Source organism: Indicator indicator, chromosome 13, assembly GCF_027791375.1.
Source record: "Indicator indicator isolate 239-I01 chromosome 13, UM_Iind_1.1, whole genome shotgun sequence".
NCBI lineage: Eukaryota > Metazoa > Chordata > Aves > Piciformes > Indicatoridae > Indicator > Indicator indicator.
The window spans coordinates 3,122,266-3,141,293 of record NC_072022.1 but is presented as its reverse complement, the minus strand read 5'-3'; the positions used below and the strand labels follow the sequence as shown (position 1 = coordinate 3,141,293).

Below are 19,028 nucleotides of genomic sequence, written 5' to 3'. Positions count from 1 at the left end.
AGGTGTTTATAAGCAAGTGTGCAGCTGGGTGATGATCGTAGCCTGTAAGTAGCTTGTGATCTGCCTAAGGAAGAGAAATAAGTGGTAAGTTGTGATCTAACCAAAGACACAGGTGAATGCAATGGCTTCAGTGAAACTCTGGGTGTATGTTGTGACCTTTGAAGCTCAACCTGAGGCATTCAGACTCTGTGGACTGAAATGAACAATAGAAAATATCTCTCTGACATCATAAGACATGCAGCATGCTGGGTTATTGAATGCTTTTCTGGAAAGGTCCAGACTTTTTCAGTTTTAACTACTAAATGTTTTTGCAGAAGACTTCACACCACATTTCTTGTAAGTGTTTGTTATGGCTGTGAGAGAAAATCTGATGTATAGATAAATTTGTCTGGAAGGCAAACTCAGTGGTGCATGACTCCTTTCTTGGTGTGTTTACTAACTGAATTGCTTGCAGAACAGCTTCATATAGAGTCTTAGGCCGGGTTAGACCAAATCAAGCCCTGAGAATCATCCATGCACAAACATAATAAAGATAACTCCATAGACAATTCTGTTAGCAAGATGAATGGGATCTAGGGTATGATGTTTTGGGCTACCTTAGCTTCAGCAGAAAAATATGATAAAGCAGAAAAGACCTTGTTCATGTTTTTCTAAATCAGTGACCCACAGCTAGAAAAAAAGTAGAACTCTCATTAACATAACAGCTGTCTTAATGTGGCTTTAACCCTGTGACTCTTTACATTCCTTGTGACTTCCTTGGTTCCCTTGAGACACATCCTGTCTCACACCACTCCTGTGATCTACAGCCTCACAAATTCCCCAATACCTCTGACATGGACATTTTACCTAACCCAGCATGGAAGAAAGTTCCCAGTCAATCAATGATTAAAATGCCAGAACAAAACCTCTCTGGATTAAAGATGAGCTGCAGCTGAAGTAACCAGCCTGTGGGCAGTTTCCTAGTGCACTCCATCTGTCTGGTACTCTTGAAGGCTGGCTGAGTCATTTAGCAGTGGATTAAGGGATACAGGATTTGCCTTATCAGCATTCAGCACCTCTCTATAGCCCCTTAAAATAGCCACCTATGATGGGCATGAAATAAAAGACGACCTGTGAAAAGACAATAACCCTGAGAGACTTGAGGCTGAGAGGGCTGGATAGCCAGACTGATGTAGCATTCAGACTTCCTCAGTCACACTTTATTTTTGCTAGCAGTATGAGAGAGATTAGAGATAGTAAATTTTATATGGGTATACACACAAAGATCTCTTTGGCTGCTTCCTGGTCAAGTGTCATCTAAAAGAACTTGCTCCATGCAGCCTGAGTCCGGATAAGCTCAGAAAATTCATTTTTTCTCTCTGAAGCTATAAGGTCCAATTTTGTAGAGCTGTTTTATGTTGTTATTTAGTTGATTAAAACTGCATTCACTTTCTCTTCCCTCAATCACTCCATGTAGTGCCTACATCTTGTGTTTTGTTTTTCCCAACCTGCTGCCCCGTTGCTTCCCCTTTTCCTTCCATTCTGTGAGGCCATCTCTGAACACCCGGGAAGAAAGAGTCTTAAACTGCTGAACCTTCCCTCTATTTTCTACCTTTCCCACTGTTGAAGGGTAACCAAATGCACGTTTTAAGCTGGTTGGAGGTTGGGGAGAAAAGTAGGCTCTGAGCTGAGATCAAACTTGGAATATTTCATCCCCTAAGGGGAATTTTTTGAAAGCTGCAAGCAACTGAAAACAGAATTGACACTGTGAATGTTATGTGGGGACAGAGAAGGCTTTGGGAAAAGAAACATTGCAACCCACCCCACGTTGCAAGAGTTGCAAGTATCACTGTAGTAATTGCAAATACTTCAGCACTGGGTGTAGCGAGGAGTTCAAATGTGGTTTCTCCTTCAACATCTTTCCTACTCAACGACCCCTTTCTCCTCTGTGTTTGAGCCTAGATGTGATGTGGAAACAGGACAGCCTCTTCCAAAAGCAGCTTGTGAGATGCAGCAGATCTTGTGGAGGTCCAGTTCAGAAACATAAGTAGAGGCCCAAAGGATGACCTTTCATTAAAAAATAAAAAGTCACAATATTCTGAGGATGTGAGATTAAAGATTTAGATACTGTGAGTAAAAATAACAACCATGCAGTGCTTTACTGGTCCAGCTTAAAACCTCATTAAACCATCATGAAGTTGCCGTGTAGACCCTTAAGGTCTGTGGCCTATTTTTACTGAGTCGATCTGAAGGCAAACTCTAAAAGTGACATTTTCTCCAATGCAGATAAAGATCAAAGCCTCTCTCTGAGCTTCAGAGCCATGCGGTTGTGGTTTCGGTAACGATCAGCGCATATGGAATGATGTGGGGTAGCATCTTTTCTGGCCACTTCTTGATTCCCACATCAAGCTTATTTTTAGACCTGGATGAACTGGGTGAGCTTTGGCAGCAGCTTGAAGCCTGTTTTGGATTGTCAGTGGGAGGTGTTTGCTTCAGTCTTTTGGAGAAGGGTTTGTAAATAAAGTACAGGTTTGTCCTGTGGCAGGCAGAGGGCCAGGAGCCTGCCTTGGCTTATGGAAGTTGGCTGGTCAGAGAAATCGTTATGGGCTGCATGTTGAAAGCAGGCCTGCCAAATGATCGGGAATGTGATGCGGGAGACTTGTGTGTTGAACCATGTTGAGCAGGGTGCCCCAAGCTGTATGGGATGGCAGATCCTGCTGCCAGAAGCAGCTGGCACATGGCCGTCCTGCTTAACCCTGAAAGGCAATGGGATAAGCGTGTTTGAACTCTTTTAGTCCGTGAATAATGGTGGAAAAGCAGAGAAAGTCAGGAAGAATTCTGAAGCACAAGTTTGTCCCATCCTGGAAAGGTGGTTCTCAGCCAAATCCTGGGTTTAAATTGATTTGCTTGAGAGCTTCCATAAAGAAAAATGTTGTTTAGCAAAAAAAAAGCATGTCTGAAAATTCAGGCAGATCACTCCAGGCTACTAGGATGGGGCTCAATGTTCCCATGTCAAACTTGTAATCAGCTTGTAAGCTTTTGTAAAACGCTTATTATAGCCACAGCAAATAAGAGCAGTCCCAAGAGCTCAGAAGTCTTGAATAGCCAGAAGGAAAATGATAAAAATATTTATTTTGTAAGTACTATGCTTGTATATTGTTTTCGTTGCTTCACCATGGTACACAGAGGGTAAGAGCTGGTTTGGAGGAGATGATAGTGAGGGGAAGGTTGAGAGAAGAAATGTTGACTCCTAAGCTAGTTATAAGTTCTGAGAGCTCTGAAGCCAAATCTCTCCTCTTTGGTAGTCTCAGTAGCAAACAGTGGAAAGCATTCAAAAAAATAGAATCTTCTTGTTGTCAGCTCCTCTGAAAGGGTTTCAGCCTGAATGCTGAACTGCAAAAACCTATAGGGAGATGGGGTTAAGGAATGCAGGATGGATTCAGGAACATTTAGGACATTTCAGCAGATCTTAACAGAACCCTCACTTTGGACTTCCAGAGGGCAAACTTCAGGTTGTTCAGGCAACTTATTCGGAAAGTTCCCTGGATAACATCCCATAAGAACAAAGGGGTCCAGGATGGTTGGACCTACTTCAAACAGGAGCTCCCAAAGGCACAGGAACTGGCAGTTCCCACATGCCGTAAGACGAGCCGGCGGGGAAGACGACCGGCCAGGATGAGCAAGGAGCTCCTGAAGGATTTAAGGGAAAAAAAGAGGGTTTATCGCCTTTGGAAAGGGGGGGAGGCAACTAGTGATATGTTTAAGGATGTTGCTAGACCATGTAGAAGAAAAATTAGAGAGGCAAAAGCACAGTTAGAAATTAAACTGGCCGCTTCCGTGAAGGACAACAAAAAGCATTTTTATAAATATATTAATGCTAAAAAGAGGGGCAAGAGGAGCCTCCACTCTTTATTGGACGTGGAGGGTAACATTGTAACTAAGGATGAGGAGAAGGCTGAGATTCTAAATACCTTCTTTGCCTCCATTTTCAACAGTAAGGCAGGAGGACTTCAGGATAACTGGCCTCCTGAGCTGGTTGATGGGGTCAAGGAGCAGTGTTGTACTCCTGAAATCCATGTGGAATTAGTTCGAGACTTGTTGAGTCACTTGGATATTCACAAGTCCATGGGACCTGATGGGATTCATCCTAGGGTGCTGAAAGAGCTGGCAGATGAGCTGGCCAAGCCTCTCTCCATCATTTTCCACCAGTCCTGGCTCACTGGAGAGGTCCCAGAAGCCTGGAAACTGGCCAATGTGACACCCATCCACAAGAAGGGACGGACAGAAGAACCTGGGAACTACAGGCCTGTCAGCCTGACCTCAGTGCCAGGGAAAATCATGGAGCAGATTGTCTTGGGGGCAATCACTGCACACCTGAAGGATGGCCAAGGACTCAGGCCCAGCCAACATGGATTTAGGAAGGGCAGGTCCTGCCTCACCAGCCTGATCTCCTTCTATGATCAGGTGACCAGCCTGGTGGACGTAGGAAAGGCTGTGGATGTAGTCTACCTGGACTTCAGCAAGGCCTTTGACACTGTCCCCCACAGCAAACTCCTGGCCAAGCTGTCAGCCTGTGGCTTGGACAGCAGCACTCTGTGTTGGGTTAGGAACTGGCTGGAGGGCCGAGCCCAGAGAGTGGTGGTGAATGGTGCCACATCCAGCTGGCAGCCTGTCACTAGTGGTGTCCCCCAGGGATCAGTGCTGGGCCCCATCCTGTTCAATATCTTTATTGATGATCTGGATGAGGGGATTGAGTCCATCATCAGTAAATTTGCAGATGACACCAAGCTGGGAGCAGGTGTTGATCTGTTAGAAGGTAGAAGGGCTCTGCAGAGGGACCTTGACAGGCTGGACAGATGGGCAGAGTCCAACAGGATGGCATTCAACAAGTCCAAGTGCCAGGTGCTGCACTTTGGCCACAACAACCCCATGCAGAGCTACAGGCTGGGGTCAGAGTGGCTGGAGAGCAGCCAGGCAGAAAGGGACCTGGGGGTACTGGTTGACAGTGGCTGAACATGAGCCAGCAGTGTGCCCAGGTGGCCAAGAGAGCCAATGGCATCCTGGCCTGCATCAGGCATAGTGTGGCCAGCAGGAGCAGGGAGGTCATTGTACCCCTGTACACAGCACTGGTTAGGCCACACCTTGAGTACTGTGTCCAGTTCTGGGCCCCTCAGTTTAGGAAAGATGTTGAATTGCTGGAGCATGTCCAGAGAAGGGCAACGAGGCTGGGGAGAGGCCTTGAGCACAAGCCCTATGAGGAGAGGCTGAGGGAGCTGGGACTGTTTAGCCTGGAGAAGAGGAGGCTCAGGGGTGACCTCATTGCTGTCTACAACTACCTGAAGGGAGGTTGTAGCCAGGAGGGGGTTGGTCTCTTCTCCCAGGCAACCAGCACCAGAACAAGAGGACACAGTCTCAAGCTGTGCCAGGGGAGGTTTAGGCCTGGAGGTGAGGAGAAAGTTCTTCACAGAGAGAGTGGTTGGCCATTGGAATGTCCTGCCCAGGGAGGTGGTGGAGTCACCATCCCTGGAGGTGTTCAAGAGGGGATTGGACGTGGCACTTGGTGCCATGGTTTAGATAGGCATGAGGTGTAGGGTGACAGGTTGGACTTGATGATCTTTGAGGTCTCTTCCAGCCTTCTTGATTCTATGATTCTATGTTCCACTGCCTTAGCAGCTTTGTGGCTCTGCACTGGGCTCTTTCAAGCAGTTCCCCTGAGGCCCTTTACAGTTATTCCTGATCTGGTTTGTGGAGAATTTCTCCTTTTCTTGAGGCTTTCCCTCTTGTATCACATATAGGATAAAGACAGAAAATGCTGTGTGCATTCTTGTAGCAGATAACCCTGTAATTGCAGGGTTTTTTATTTTACTTTTTTTTCCCCTGGGGTAAAGGAAAAATTCTTATGGGTAAATCAGCCAACTACAAACATATGCAGGCTCAAGAAGATGTTTTTAAATATAAAGGAAAAGAAAGGATGTGATCTTGATTCTCTTTTCTGGTCCCTGCTGCCTAAGGGCTCGAATTAGTGGTGCTTTAATTTATAAATACACAGTTCAATTCGCTTATTACTCAATATTTCTGCAGAACTATGCAGTGTTTTAAAAGCAGAACTGAGTCAAAATCCTTTCAAAGAAACCTGTGAGAGCTGAGTGTGTTGGACTGCTTTGGGAGGTGGTTGCAAGTTGGAAGTCCTCGTTCCCATTAACACAACCTAGGTTTTTTTTGTCTGGTCTTTTTTTTTTTTCCATGTGTGGTGTGGGTTTTTTTATTTTTATTTTTTTCTTCCTGGTTTAAAATAATTCTGGTTTCTGTAACATTGATAACTCTTTGTATCCAAACCCGCACCTCCTGGCAGACCTGCAGCCTCACAATGTTCCAAATGGGAAGGTTGTTCTCAGCAGCAGATGAGAACAGCTTTGGGATGCTGTGAGGAAACAGGCCCACCCATGATGTTCACAGGAGATGTTATTCCTGTGAGGCTGGAGGTACCCAGGTGGCTAAGAAGGCCAACAGCATCCTGATTTATATCAGCAATAGTGTGGCCCACAGAACTAGGGCAGTGATTGTCCCCTGTATTTGGCACTGCTGAGGATGTACCTCAAATAGTGGCTTCAGTTTTGGGTCCCTCACTACAAGAAGGACTTTGAGGTGCAGGAGTGTGTCCAAAGAAGGGCAATGAAGCTGGTGAACAATCTAGAGCACAGGTCTTGTGAGGAGTGGCTGAAGGAACTAGGGTTGTTTAACCTGGAGAAACGAAGGCTTAGGGGAGACTACCACACTCCCTACAACTCACTGAAAGGAGGCTGGAGTGAGGTGAAGGTTGATGTCTTCTCCCAAGTAACAAGCTATGGACAAGAGGAAATGGCCTTGAGTTGTAGCAGGGGAGTTTTAAGTTGGACATTAGGAAAAATTTCTTCCCTCAAAGAGCTGTCAAGCCCTGGATCAGGTTGCCAAGGGAAGTGCTGGAGTCACTGTCTCTGGAGGGATTTCAAAGCTGTGTATATGTGGTGCTAAGGGACATGGTTTAGTGGCGGACTTGGCAGTGCTGGGTTCATGGTTGGACCTGATGATCTTAAAAGTCTCTTCTAACCAAAACAATTGTATAATGTCTCAGTGAAGCTGATTTACCATCTAGTTGTTGCTAAAAAGTTGGTTTTGCTCTTTCTTCTTCCTATGGCTGATCTGTCATTCTCTCCATGCAGCTCGCCATACTATGAGACAGGATGGAAATTCATCCTACTGCAAAAAAAGAAACTGGAAAAATCCTCCCCCTTTTGTTTTCCCCTGCTGTTTTATGTTCTCTGAATGAAATCCCAGTGAGGTCAGGCAGGTAGGCCCAAAAGTTGGTATCTCTTGTTGGCCAGGTGAGAGGGTGAAAGAAGAGCCTGCACAGACTGGTCTGAAGGTTGTTGTAGTAAATGTAACATCAAAAGGAACAGCAGGACCCAGACATTGTGGGTGTCTTGTGAAATGCAGCAGCATTTCTTCTAACTGCTTGTGGAGTCAGCTCTGTGCAGGACAGTGCAGCCTAGCTTCATGAGTAGTTTCCTTCTTCAGACTCTCCAGTTCACAAGGCAGCCCCACTGCTTCTAGCACCCTCCAACTTCATTCCTTGATGGCACACCCACCATTGCCTCCCTTTCACAGGATGGGCAGACTTTATTTTGAATATGTGACTTTTGGGGGAATGGAGGTGACGGGAACAGGGAGGGTGAGGCGGGCAGTTATCATGAAAAACATCATGAGGCAAAAGAGACAACCCTCCTGTCTAACATGAGAAGTGCCATTAACCATACATCAGTCTTTTGACTTGGTGTGTTTTTGGCACTCTTGCTTGCAGTGGTCAGGACTGTGTGTAACAACAGAGCCATGGGTTCTCCACAAAATTCACATCTTGACTGTTTTGCCCTGTTGGATCAGAGCTCTTTTTGCCTTAAAAGCACATAGAGCACTCTGTGTTTATGATCAGGCTGTGGAAATGTCAAGGCTAATTACACTTGTGGGCTCCCAAGTGAATAAATGCATCCTTTAAGGAATATCCTGTTGAGATCAACGCAGTAAGATGTTGGCATGATCCCTTGCAAACTACTTAAAGGAAAAATGATAATAAAAGACAGGATCTAATAATAGAAACTAGAGACGAGAGAAGCCTGTTAGTTCACCTCATCCATTCTACATTGGTGCAAAATACTTTTTATACTCTACTGTGTAATGATTTCTTTTTTTTGGTGAGTCCAGTTCCAGGTGCTTGAAGAACTGGAGCCTCTGATAATTGCTTCCCTTAAAGGACTGTGTTTTCCACCTCATCCTCCATTTTACTCTAGATTTTATTCTCTTCAGTTCTCTGAGATGTAAATTTTGGCCAGATACTGAAGGTCAATTTTGTTTCTAAATCATCTGGGTATTACATTCCATCTTTGAAAGTGACATAGAAACTGGGTAACCAGAGCCTCCCTAGAGTGGCTTCTGGTATAGACATGGTTTTTGGATGCTTACATCCCTCAGACAAGCCACATTTCTTCTGTCCATGTCTGCATTCACACAGCATCAAGAACAATTTAGAGCTCCTGCATGTTACACCAGCACAAGCAGATCACATTCCTTGTTTCTGCACAGTCCAGGTCAGGTTCCTGTACCCCTGCAATGTTCTTCTTGAGTTAACATGGCTCCAAGTGGCAACAGAGCTCTGCACGAGTTTGTTCATCATGGGGATGCTGGAGACTTGTTGATACCATTGAATGGCTGTCAGGGATGTTTAAGACATATATGCAGTTCTTGAAAAATGCAGATCTATAAAATGAGCCAAATCTGTCTGTAAATAAAAGCATAAAGCTTGGCATTAATGCAAATTACTCACTACTGAGTTAAAGTTTTGGTTCTGATGATTTTAATAAAGATCTTGGGTTTGAAGACAAATGCTTATCTGTAGCAGAAACCAAATCTTGTTACCTCATTCTCTTCAGTGAAATCCACTCATTAAGTGTGGTTCAGCTAGTGCTCCCAAAGCATTTGAAGATCATCAGATAACCCTCTTGACCTGAAGAAGGGAGAGTGCCATGGAGAAAGGCATTGTTAATGACCTGGGAAGGCTAATTACAACATGCTTTTTCTGTTTGCTCCTCCCTTTCTGACCTCAATCATCCTCCCTAAGCACTCATTAGCAAAGCCTCTTCCTTGCTCTTCAGCGTGTCTTGCCCCTTTTTCCTTCTCTTTGGCTATCTTCTAAAGATACTGAGTGCGTGAGTGGTGGAATTTGGGAGACAGGTGTAAGAAGCCCGTGAGGAGTAAATCAGAAATTTACACTCAGACACCAGTGAGGGAAGCAAAGGATAAGGAGAGAGGTGGAAAAGGATATAGATGTCTACAGGATGAGAAACTAAAAATTATCTCTGAATCTAGACCCATTCTCAACTATTGCTCATTTCAGGTTTCACATCTCCAGCCTGATGGCTTGTCCCTGCCAGTTGAGTTGGTTAGTTTGGAGGCAGAGGGAGTGGAAAAAAAAATGAGAGAGGGATTCCTGAGGTAGAATAGAGGCTCCATCTATTCTCCTGTCCTAAATCTTGAACCAGAGTGGGAGTGTGTAATTGAGGAGTAGACATTTAGGCCAAAGGAGGAGGAGGCAGCTGTGTGAACTGAGCAACTCATTCTGAAAAGAGGATGAAGCCAGATCAGACTACATGGTGACAGATGGCCCACATCAGAAACCAGATGGCTCAATGAGTCCCACCACTCCTGCTGCGGAATAGCAAGTGGAGGAGCCACCCACAGTGCAGTCCAAAATGTTATTACACTCTTATGTAAGGCCCACTCATGGTTTGTAAGTGATGTTGCATCCAGAAGTCCAGTCTGAGATGGCTGGTTCATATTATATGGCCATTAGGAAAAGTTTCTTCCTTGGAAAGGTTGTCAAGTCCTGGAATAGGCTGCCTGAGGAAGTGGTGGAGTCATGATCCCTGGATGCATTTAAAAGATGTGCAGATGTGGTGCTGAGGAACACATTGGACTTGACCGACTGAAAGGTCTCTTCCAACCAAAATGATCCTATGATGCTGTCAGCCAGTGTGGTTGCAGGAAGGGTGACGGATCTGAGACCCAGCATGCTTTCACAAACATGTTTACGTGTACCTCATCAGCAAACATGTCTCAGTGGCTTTCAGGTCAAACTGGCTGAGCAAGTGGACCTTGTAAGAATTTAATGCTCAGTTAAGGTTTTACTTAATTGATAGTATGCAGGGATGATCACCACATTGTACCGTTGTGAATAACCATCTGCTTGTTTACCCTCATCTCAAACAACCTCTCTGTTCTGCCATGGTTGACCTCATGCACCTGAGTGCTGTGATCTAAAAGGTGCTCTTAAACTGCACCAAGGCAGAGGCTGCATCCTGCTACAGCTGGCTGTCCTTCCCATCTGTGGTGTGTGTAATCACACTAATATCAATAGTAATCTATGTGTTTTTCAGCTCTTAACTATGTCTGCATCTGTGAGGTCTTGTCTCTTCCTTTCTTGGAGGCAGTAAGAACCATCCAAGACTTGGAAAGCTTAAAACATGAACTAAGAATGACGTGAAGGGAAGCAGATTTATGGCAGAAATGTCCTGCTAATCCTGCCCCCATCTGTTTGGTACCCTGGGAACAGATTTCAAAGTGGTTCTGAAATGCTAATCTAGTAGTGAAATCCTGTTCCACTGTTAACGTCAAGTTTACTCAGAGATGTTTTGTACATATGTGAGTACATGAAGACTTGCTGGGAGGGATTTGTGTGTGTGTTGGACACTGGGCTTTCAAATTAAAAGCTTAAAGTTTTCTTGTTGTTAGGGCAATATAATATCCCAATATCTAAGTGCAAGCCCCTTCCAAGAGTGCATTAAGCAATGCCACTAACTTGTCAGCAAATTAAATACAAAGGCAATAGACTCCAGAGCAAATAGCTTTGGCCGGCACTTAGCTCAAACGGAGAGATGTTTTGCCTCCCTCATTAAATCTGGTGCTTTAGGAGTAGTAATTGAGAGCTATTAAAAGCACTAAAACTTGAAAGTACTAGTCAGCTTGTTTCTCAGGGTTATGCTTGAGATTTGGAATTCCTGTGTCCTGTCTGAACCATGAAAGTGTGTGCCAAGGGCTTCTTTCTTGTCTGGGGGCTCAGAGCCCAGCACTCATCTTCTTTATCACTGAATGCATTGGAAATGCAATTCCCTTATTTCTGAAGCACCTGCATTAAATGTACCAAAATCAAATGTCCTTAATTAAAACATTTGTAGGTCTGGTTTAGTAACCGGCGTGCTAGATGGAGGAAACAGGCAGGAGCCAATCAGCTGATGGCCTTCAATCATCTGATCCCAGGAGGATTCCCACCCAGTGCCATGCCAACTTTGCCGACGTACCAGCTCTCTGAGCCCTCCTATCAGCCCACCTCCATACCGCAAGGTACAGTAGCCAACAGGTACTTGGGGAAGTAGTGTCATTGTGGGGATTCATGTGTTGATCCACTGTGGAAATCTTTTCTTCCCTAATGTAGAGAAAGGGAGGGTGGATAAATAAGTACTCCCAACTATTTATCTGATGGTGGAAAACCAGCTCTTCAGGCCATCTCATTTCACATCAGATAGCAGCAAGTGTTAGTATGCCAAAAACTTATCTTAATGTCAGAAATTCATGAACTTTGGATTTGAAAGGGGAGCCTTTGATCTAGGCTCTGCTAGATTTTACTGTTAAAGAAAAGTAAAGTTACAGGTGAGATTTTATTGAACAAGGTATTATGATCTTCTTGTCCCCTTCTTGAGATCTGGCTCTTAACTGTTAGTGGGTGTTCCAATTAAGGGCATTTTTCTACGCTCAGGGCTTCTCCCGTCCAGTGCTAGGTTCACTACAAACCACAGTGTAATTTCTGTTTTGTGCCCAGGAGGGGAAAGTCTGTTACCAGTCCTTTAAACAAATTAAACTTTTCCTTTATGTCTTGTATATATTAAATATTACTTTTTCAATTCTGAATAATATGTGCCTGGTAAGGTTTGTCTGAAAGCTGCATGTGTCTATTGTTACGATTTCTTAAGTCTATTAAAAAAATTCATGTCATCTTACTGGCCAAGTAAGTGTCTAGCAATATGAAAGATTTACCTCTCCATTGAACCAGTACTTAGACTCAGGTCCTTCTGCAGTTCTGTTGAGTTGACCTTCACATAACAAACCTATTATGCCAGAAAAAAAGGAGGAAAACATCTCAACGTGTTTCTTTTGCTTCTAGCTGTGTCTGATCCCAGCAGCACTGTCCACAGACCTCAGCCTCTCCCTCCAAGCACTGTACACCAAAGCAGCCTCCCTTCAAACCCAGAGAGCAGCTCTGCCTATTGCCTCCCCAGCAGCAGGCATGGATTTTCCAGCTATACAGACAGCTTTGTGCCTCCGTCTGGGCCCTCGAATCCCATGAACCCTGCCATTGGCAATGGCCTTTCACCTCAGGTCAGTCCTGTGTTTTCAGACAGAGGATTTGCTGTATACCAGAACCAAAGAGTCTATTCCCTCAGGCCACTGTATAATGAATTGCCAAATTTAAACCATAATGTATTCTTTATACAAGCCACATGATTTTAGTTTGCTAGCTTCCTTCTTTTCTTATTTTTTCCCTCCTCCTGGCTGAATCAAGAGTCACAGCATATATCTAATTTCAAGTGATTTATAATGTAATCATGCAGGCTTCATATTTATATTCAGCTGTTAAGCACTTGCAATGTCCTGCTCTTCTCCTGAAGATCTGGGGCTAGGTATGGAAAGTAAATGGTATAGTCTACTGTGAATAAAGAATCTTTTTAAGGTACCTTCACCAAGGTCTTACTGAGTGGACCAGGAAAATAACAGGCAAGTGGTACGAGAAGGGTTCCGACACCGAGCAGTATGCAATGAGATGAGCTCTAATCGAGTTATAAATACATAAATTAGGAGTAATACCACTCTCTGGCAATAGAGAGCTGCATGAACACTGTAATTGTTTTTCTAATTTGCATGAGCTCCTTTTAGGAAATCATGTTAATAAATTGCCTTGATAATTGCATGTCAAAAGGTTGGTTAAATTTTCCTACATGCGGCATCTGTCTGAAGCTGACATTATTAGTTAAAGCTTGAAGAGATGGAGGGTTATTTTATTAGTCTGGGCTTTGCCCAGGTGCTTGGGAAGAGCTGTCCACTAAATTCTGAGAAGGCACAAAGAGGATGCAATCTATAATTACAATCAGGAATCTCTTCAGGGCTGAAACTGAGAGTTTGAACAGCTTTATCTGCTTTCTCCCCTTTTTTCCTCTCAGTGGTTAGAAAAACAGAGGGAAGCTCGGAATGACACAAATGAAAAGTGAAAAGACAATTATACTCAATTACACACTAATCACTGACTATCACTACTGCCTAAGCAGGGAGAGGGCATTCTAATAGGCAGAAAATGAGATTTTAATGGCACAAAGGGTGGCCAAAATAACGACTTGGATATCTTTGCCTCCTTCGTTTTCTTCAACTTGTGGTTTGCATCTCGGGAGTACAGTTCCTGGTTCCTGTGCAACGGTGATAACTCTGTGCAGCTGAAAAGTTCAAAGGCACCGGAGTTGAAAAGAATGAATAACAAAGGCAATGAAATAAACATTTTCGCCCAAAGGCAAAAGTTCATAAACCTTTTTTTTGTAACAGTAAATGTAATTAAGTTTCACAGATTCCTTTAGCAGAGACTGGGGTACAAAACTTTATGGCTTGAAATCTCAAGGAAAAAAAATACCAAGAGGAAAACAAACGGATGTATTTCCAACAAGACTTGAATGGGTTTGGTTCAAAAGAACTCTGATTTCTAAATGCAATCTCCAACAAAAACATGACATTATATTGGTTGATCATTTATTTATTAATGGCCACTTTTCGTAGCATGCAAAGCTTTGTGTCATAAATATCTTTCTGAGGTTCAGTGTTATTCCATGAGAAGTAGTTGTTAGTGTCAGTTTAAATGTCTGTTGGTTCTGATGATGGAAAATGTGATTTTTAATTTTTCTTTTCTAATTTTTTTTTCTTGCCTCTTCACAAAGCTTTTATTGTCTGTGACACAGAAGCAGAGCACAACAGCAAAGATATCTTGTGATGTCTGGGTGAAGTGGGACAAAAAAGTGAGGCCAGGTTTCTTCCCCTCCCCAAAGTCTTGCTGATTTGAGGTTTGATATAATCAGAAGGAGATCCTAGAGCCGATTAGGTGACTTTAATCAGTTACTGGGCTTCCTTACACCCAGCCCTGAAGCTTCAGTTTTTAACTTAGATTTCTGAAACCTTGTTCTACTGCAGTGCTTAGAGCTCCTGACTGTCCTGCAGCTCTACCAACAGGTTTAGGATATTGATCATTTGGGAGCTGACATCATGCCTTCATCACTGAATGTATGCAGGGGATTGCTTAGACCCAGTTAGGTTTTGAACAGCCTCTTGGCAACTGAGTCATTACCTTCACTGGCTGATAAAGATCTTTCCATCAAACAAAGTGAAAACTCAGCCCTAAATTCATGTAGTACTACCAAGAGCTTCTCTAAAACAGTTTTAGGGTCTAACCAATGACATAGAGATTTGTACAAAATGGGTATGTGTATGAAGTGACATTACATAGGGGGGTGATGCAGCCTCAGGTAGCTATTGTACATGTAGCAAACTGTGGGACTGTAGCAGAATGGGGAATGTCTTTATGCCCAAAACAGCCCTGGATGTTGGTCATGAATGTTGTGACATCTCTTTGTGTGACTTGAAGGAGCATACTCTTGTCACACTCTCTCAGATCTCTTCCTGCAGGTGCTGAGGTAGTGGTGGCTGGCAAGTCAGGATTTCATGGAGCTAGGGAAACAGAAGTTTTCCTGCTGAGTGGGCATGTTGTAGTGCCCTGACTGTGTGCGTGGAATTTAGATGAGGAAGAAAGAGGGTCTTTTTACTAGCCAGTGGGACCACAATAAATCTGGGTGTGTGAGCAATTAACATAATGTTTCCAGCCATCCATGTCTCTCTTGCAGACTCTGGACACTGTGTGAAGCAGAATTTACGGTGACTTAAGGAGGAGAGGAGGGCTTTGTCTGAAGCCCAAATAATCTTTTGTGATTTAAAGAAATTGCTCAGAATGTGAAAAATAAAATCTAATATTAAGATTCACCAGATCATATTCTTGCCATACTTAAAACCCCCTTTTGCCCTTTACCTTCAATTTATTCCAAGTGGAGGTCTGACATGCAGACAGGATGTTTCCTTTCTAACTTTGTTCTTGAATATTGTGGAAAAATATGTACTGTAAGGCAAGCATTGGGTGAAGGCAGAGGACAAGCAGAGATGGTTAGGGTGCTGTAATTTAATTTTTGTTGTGCTAGCTTTGAATTTGGAAGTTAGAGAGGGCTGTATGCCTTGCTTTTAGGAAGCAGAGTGCTCCCTAGCATACCTGTCTTGCAGGCTGGGTAATAAATACTGTTGCTCTTTAAAAGAATAAGAACAAGAACAGAACAAGTCCCACCTCACTGATATTTAGCACTTTCAACACCAAGGCAACATCTGAAGGTCTCGTCCAGCAACTGATTATTCTCTTTGTCCATCTGATTTACTTGTTGCTAGCTGGCTGTGGTGAGAGAATCTCTGTCTTGCAGCCCTGTGAAGGGTTGGTTTTTGCAGAACTAAGCAGAGAAATTGTAGCCAATAGCGGCCTTGTTTGTATTTGATGAAAGAGTAACTCAACTGCAAGCACACCATCTCAGCTAGAGCTCCTTAAATATGTCAGAAAGGAGATTATTAGTGTGTAATATATGTAAATTGCATATTTTTGTGTTTTCTATGCCTATTATGCAGCCTCTTGGCTTTCATGCATACATCTATAGGCAATATTGCATTTCCTTTTCAAATTAGGCTTCAGTTGCTCAGTGTATTTTCTTCTAACAAACGTTTGTTAACTCAGGATTATTAGGGGGTAGAATATCTGTGTGTTAATGTGTGTAGGGAATTTAACTGTGCTTCTGACCTGGCACATCCATTTGTGATCCTGGCGTTAATGGTCATCACTGGTTCTTCAATGTGAAGCATTCTAGCAACTGCAAGTGTGTGTTCTTACAAGAAAGCAGATTGTTTTTAACTCAGAGTATCAATATTTTGAACTGCTTCATTTAAGATAAGGAAAAAGGCTTTTCCGCTCTACATGGGCATTGCCTGACCTTGCCATGTGCTTTTTATTAGTGCAGAGCAGCACACTGCCCCACACCAGGCAGTTCAGGCTGTTTGCTGGGTTGGAAGTGTGCTATGTTGGGCTCTTGGTGGATTCACTTGTTGTTGCCCAGGAGGCCATTTGCTTCCTGCATTTAACCTGTAGGATGCCCAGGCATAAATAGTATGACAGTGTTATGTTTGTACTGGAAAAAGAACAGATGTGTGTAATCTGTCTCCTGCTGCACATAATTTATTTTTTTAACTCCATGCCCTCTAGAAAACTTCTCAGCTCTACTTTTTCCTCTTCCTTGTCATCTTCCCCCATAATTGAGTCAAAGCAGTAGCTTTCAAGGTTGCAGCTTCAAAACGGGAGGCGGATTAAATGTTGAGTGGGTTGTGTCGAAGATCTTAACAGGCTTTAACAAAGTCTGCCCTTCTTGTGCCATTACCTGGAGCTCAGGAGGAATCTTGATAAGAAAATTCCAATCTTTTCTGTGAACAGTAGTAGAGATGCAAGCTGTTTCAAGGTTTCTTTCTTCTCCTGTCAAAACATTTCACTGCCTGAGTTTAAGAATTATCCTGTAACTCTTTGCTGAGAGAGATCTTGGGCAATTGGCTTCTCTTAAGTCTCTGAGAGCACTTGGTTTTCATTAACCTGAAGTATGGAGCTGATGGCAGCTGTCGAATCAGTTAGATATGTTCATATTGTCTTGTGAACTCTGATTTTAAGGGAAACGCAGGAACCACTGGCTACAATCTTGCATTCCCTCATTAAATGGGACAGGAGAGGAAAGAAAAGTAACTAATAATTTATTATACTTTTTCTTATACTTTTTTTCAAGCAGTTGCCCACAGAAACATCCCATTTGGATCCCAGTCCCACACCAGTGAGAAGCTCATGATCTTTGTCACACTGAACTTGGCTTTGAGAGCTCTTTGATTAGTGATCCAGGAATGTCAGACAGAGGTCAGGGACTCCTTGATGAAGAATAAAGTTAATTCACATGGTGTTATTGCCATGGACACAAGTTTATTTATTTACTTTTTTTTAATGATAAAAAAAAATTGTTTGTTTGTCTGGTTTTGGGATCCGAATTTTATAATTGTTATTGTGCCAGAATAATAATATTTATTATTTATTTTTTAAAATATTGTGGTATTTTAAATATTATAAATATATAGGTTACACAACATCTAAAATAGATTAATACCACAAGAATAATAAATCGGTGATCATACATTTTGAATGTTCGCCTTAACTTCTCTCTGTGGGTGTTCTTCCCCATCCATCCCTGACATGCCTGAAAGGTTGGAGCAGGTGAGTGAGGCTACAGCCATAAAACCCCTGACCCCCTCTTAGAGCGTACAAATCTTACATGGAGATACAAAAAGCTGTGAACTTCTCTGGAAACAGAAGCCAATTGTGTGTAACATCAGGAGAATAAATGTTTAGAAAATAGAATTAAAAAAACCCCACAACTTAAACAGAAAAATCTAAGAGTTAAATAATAGAATTATCTAGGCTGGAAAAGAACTTGAAGATCATTGAGTCCAACCATTAACCCAACACTACTGAGTCCACCAATAAAATGTGTCCCTCAGCATCCCTTCTAGGGATGACGATTCAACCACTTCCCTGGAATTCCACTTTCAGGGCTTGGCAATGTTTTCCAGGAAGAAATTGTTCTAATTGTCCTAATGACCAAGCTAAATCTCCCTTGTTACACCTTGAGGCCATTTTTCCTCTCAGCCTATGGCTTGCTATTTGGGATAACAAACCGCTGTCCCACCTTGCTCCAAACTCTTTTCAGGGAGTTGGAGAGAATGAGAAGGTCTTCTCTGAGCCTCCACTCTAGGCTGAACAATCCCAGTTCCTTCAGCTGCTCCTCATGAGACTTGTTCTTCAGACTCTTCACCTGCTTTGTTTCTCTGCTCCTGCACTTCAATGTCCTTCTTATAATGAGTGGTCCCAAATTGAACCCATTATCTGAGAACAAGGGAACAATAGCCTCTCTAGTCCTACTGGCCACACTATTTTGGTACAGAAAAATTACACAATATATATAAAACATTAATTTCTTGGTTTTCTTCACTTTAAAAAAGGTTTATCTTCCTCTGTAGTAATCTGTACCATTTAGAATGTGTGCAGGGTGAGTAGTCACTGTCACTGCGGTCCTTAAGATATTTTTTTGCTCCATGTAGAAGTCCAGTTTAAACCACTTGTTTAGTGAAAGTATGAGTCAGTCCTTCAGAGAGCAGAAGCTTGGAATGAATTCATGAACTTCATTAAATAATTAGAGTTTATAAAACAGAAATATCAACAGGAATTTGAATACTTGCATATTTATTCAATTAAGGACTGATCAACGAATAAGGGCTTTGTCATGAGTCATCAGAGATGGTTCACGGAGGTCCTTTACATTTTAGATTGAAAAAAAAAAGCATGAGTCAGTGAAAAGCATAGATTGCAGTGGAATCAGGAAGAGCAGATCTTCTTTATTGGGCTCGATTTTCTTCAACGTTTCTTACCTCCTTAGAGAGAACTGTTTTATTTTTACCTTCATTTTTGCCAGGATACCAGTAATGGTTATCCTTTTCTTATAAAAGCAAGACTGAGTGCTGAGTCAGAAGGCAAAGTGGCTTCCTATGGTCAAAATAGCAAAAAAAAAAGAAGTTTATTTGTTCCCAATGCCAATTAGCCTAATGACAGAGGCCCCAGTGTACAGATTAATAGAAGCCTCATGAATAAACCCTTCCTTACTGTTTGGATTCCTCCAGTTGTTATTGTCCATCATCTTTCCCCCCTGCTCCCCACATTTGTGGATAGCTTTTTTGGTGAGAGTCCTGCTATGAAAGCTTGGTGGATC

At 42.8% G+C, this 19,028-nt stretch overlaps 1 protein-coding gene across 4 annotated transcripts in view; it reads left to right on the top strand.

Annotated features, from left to right (window-relative positions):
- PAX3 (paired box 3) overlaps positions 1 to 19,028 on the top strand; it is an 80,257-nt gene that overhangs the window by 53,628 nt on the left and 7,601 nt on the right. For all 4 annotated transcript variants that reach the window (XM_054385707.1, XM_054385708.1, XM_054385705.1 and 1 more), the window contains 2 exons: positions 11,241 to 11,406; positions 12,224 to 12,438. In XM_054385707.1, coding sequence (XP_054241682.1) covers positions 11,241 to 11,406; positions 12,224 to 12,438 — 381 coding nt within the window. The remainder of the gene's footprint in view (positions 1 to 11,240; positions 11,407 to 12,223; positions 12,439 to 19,028) is intronic.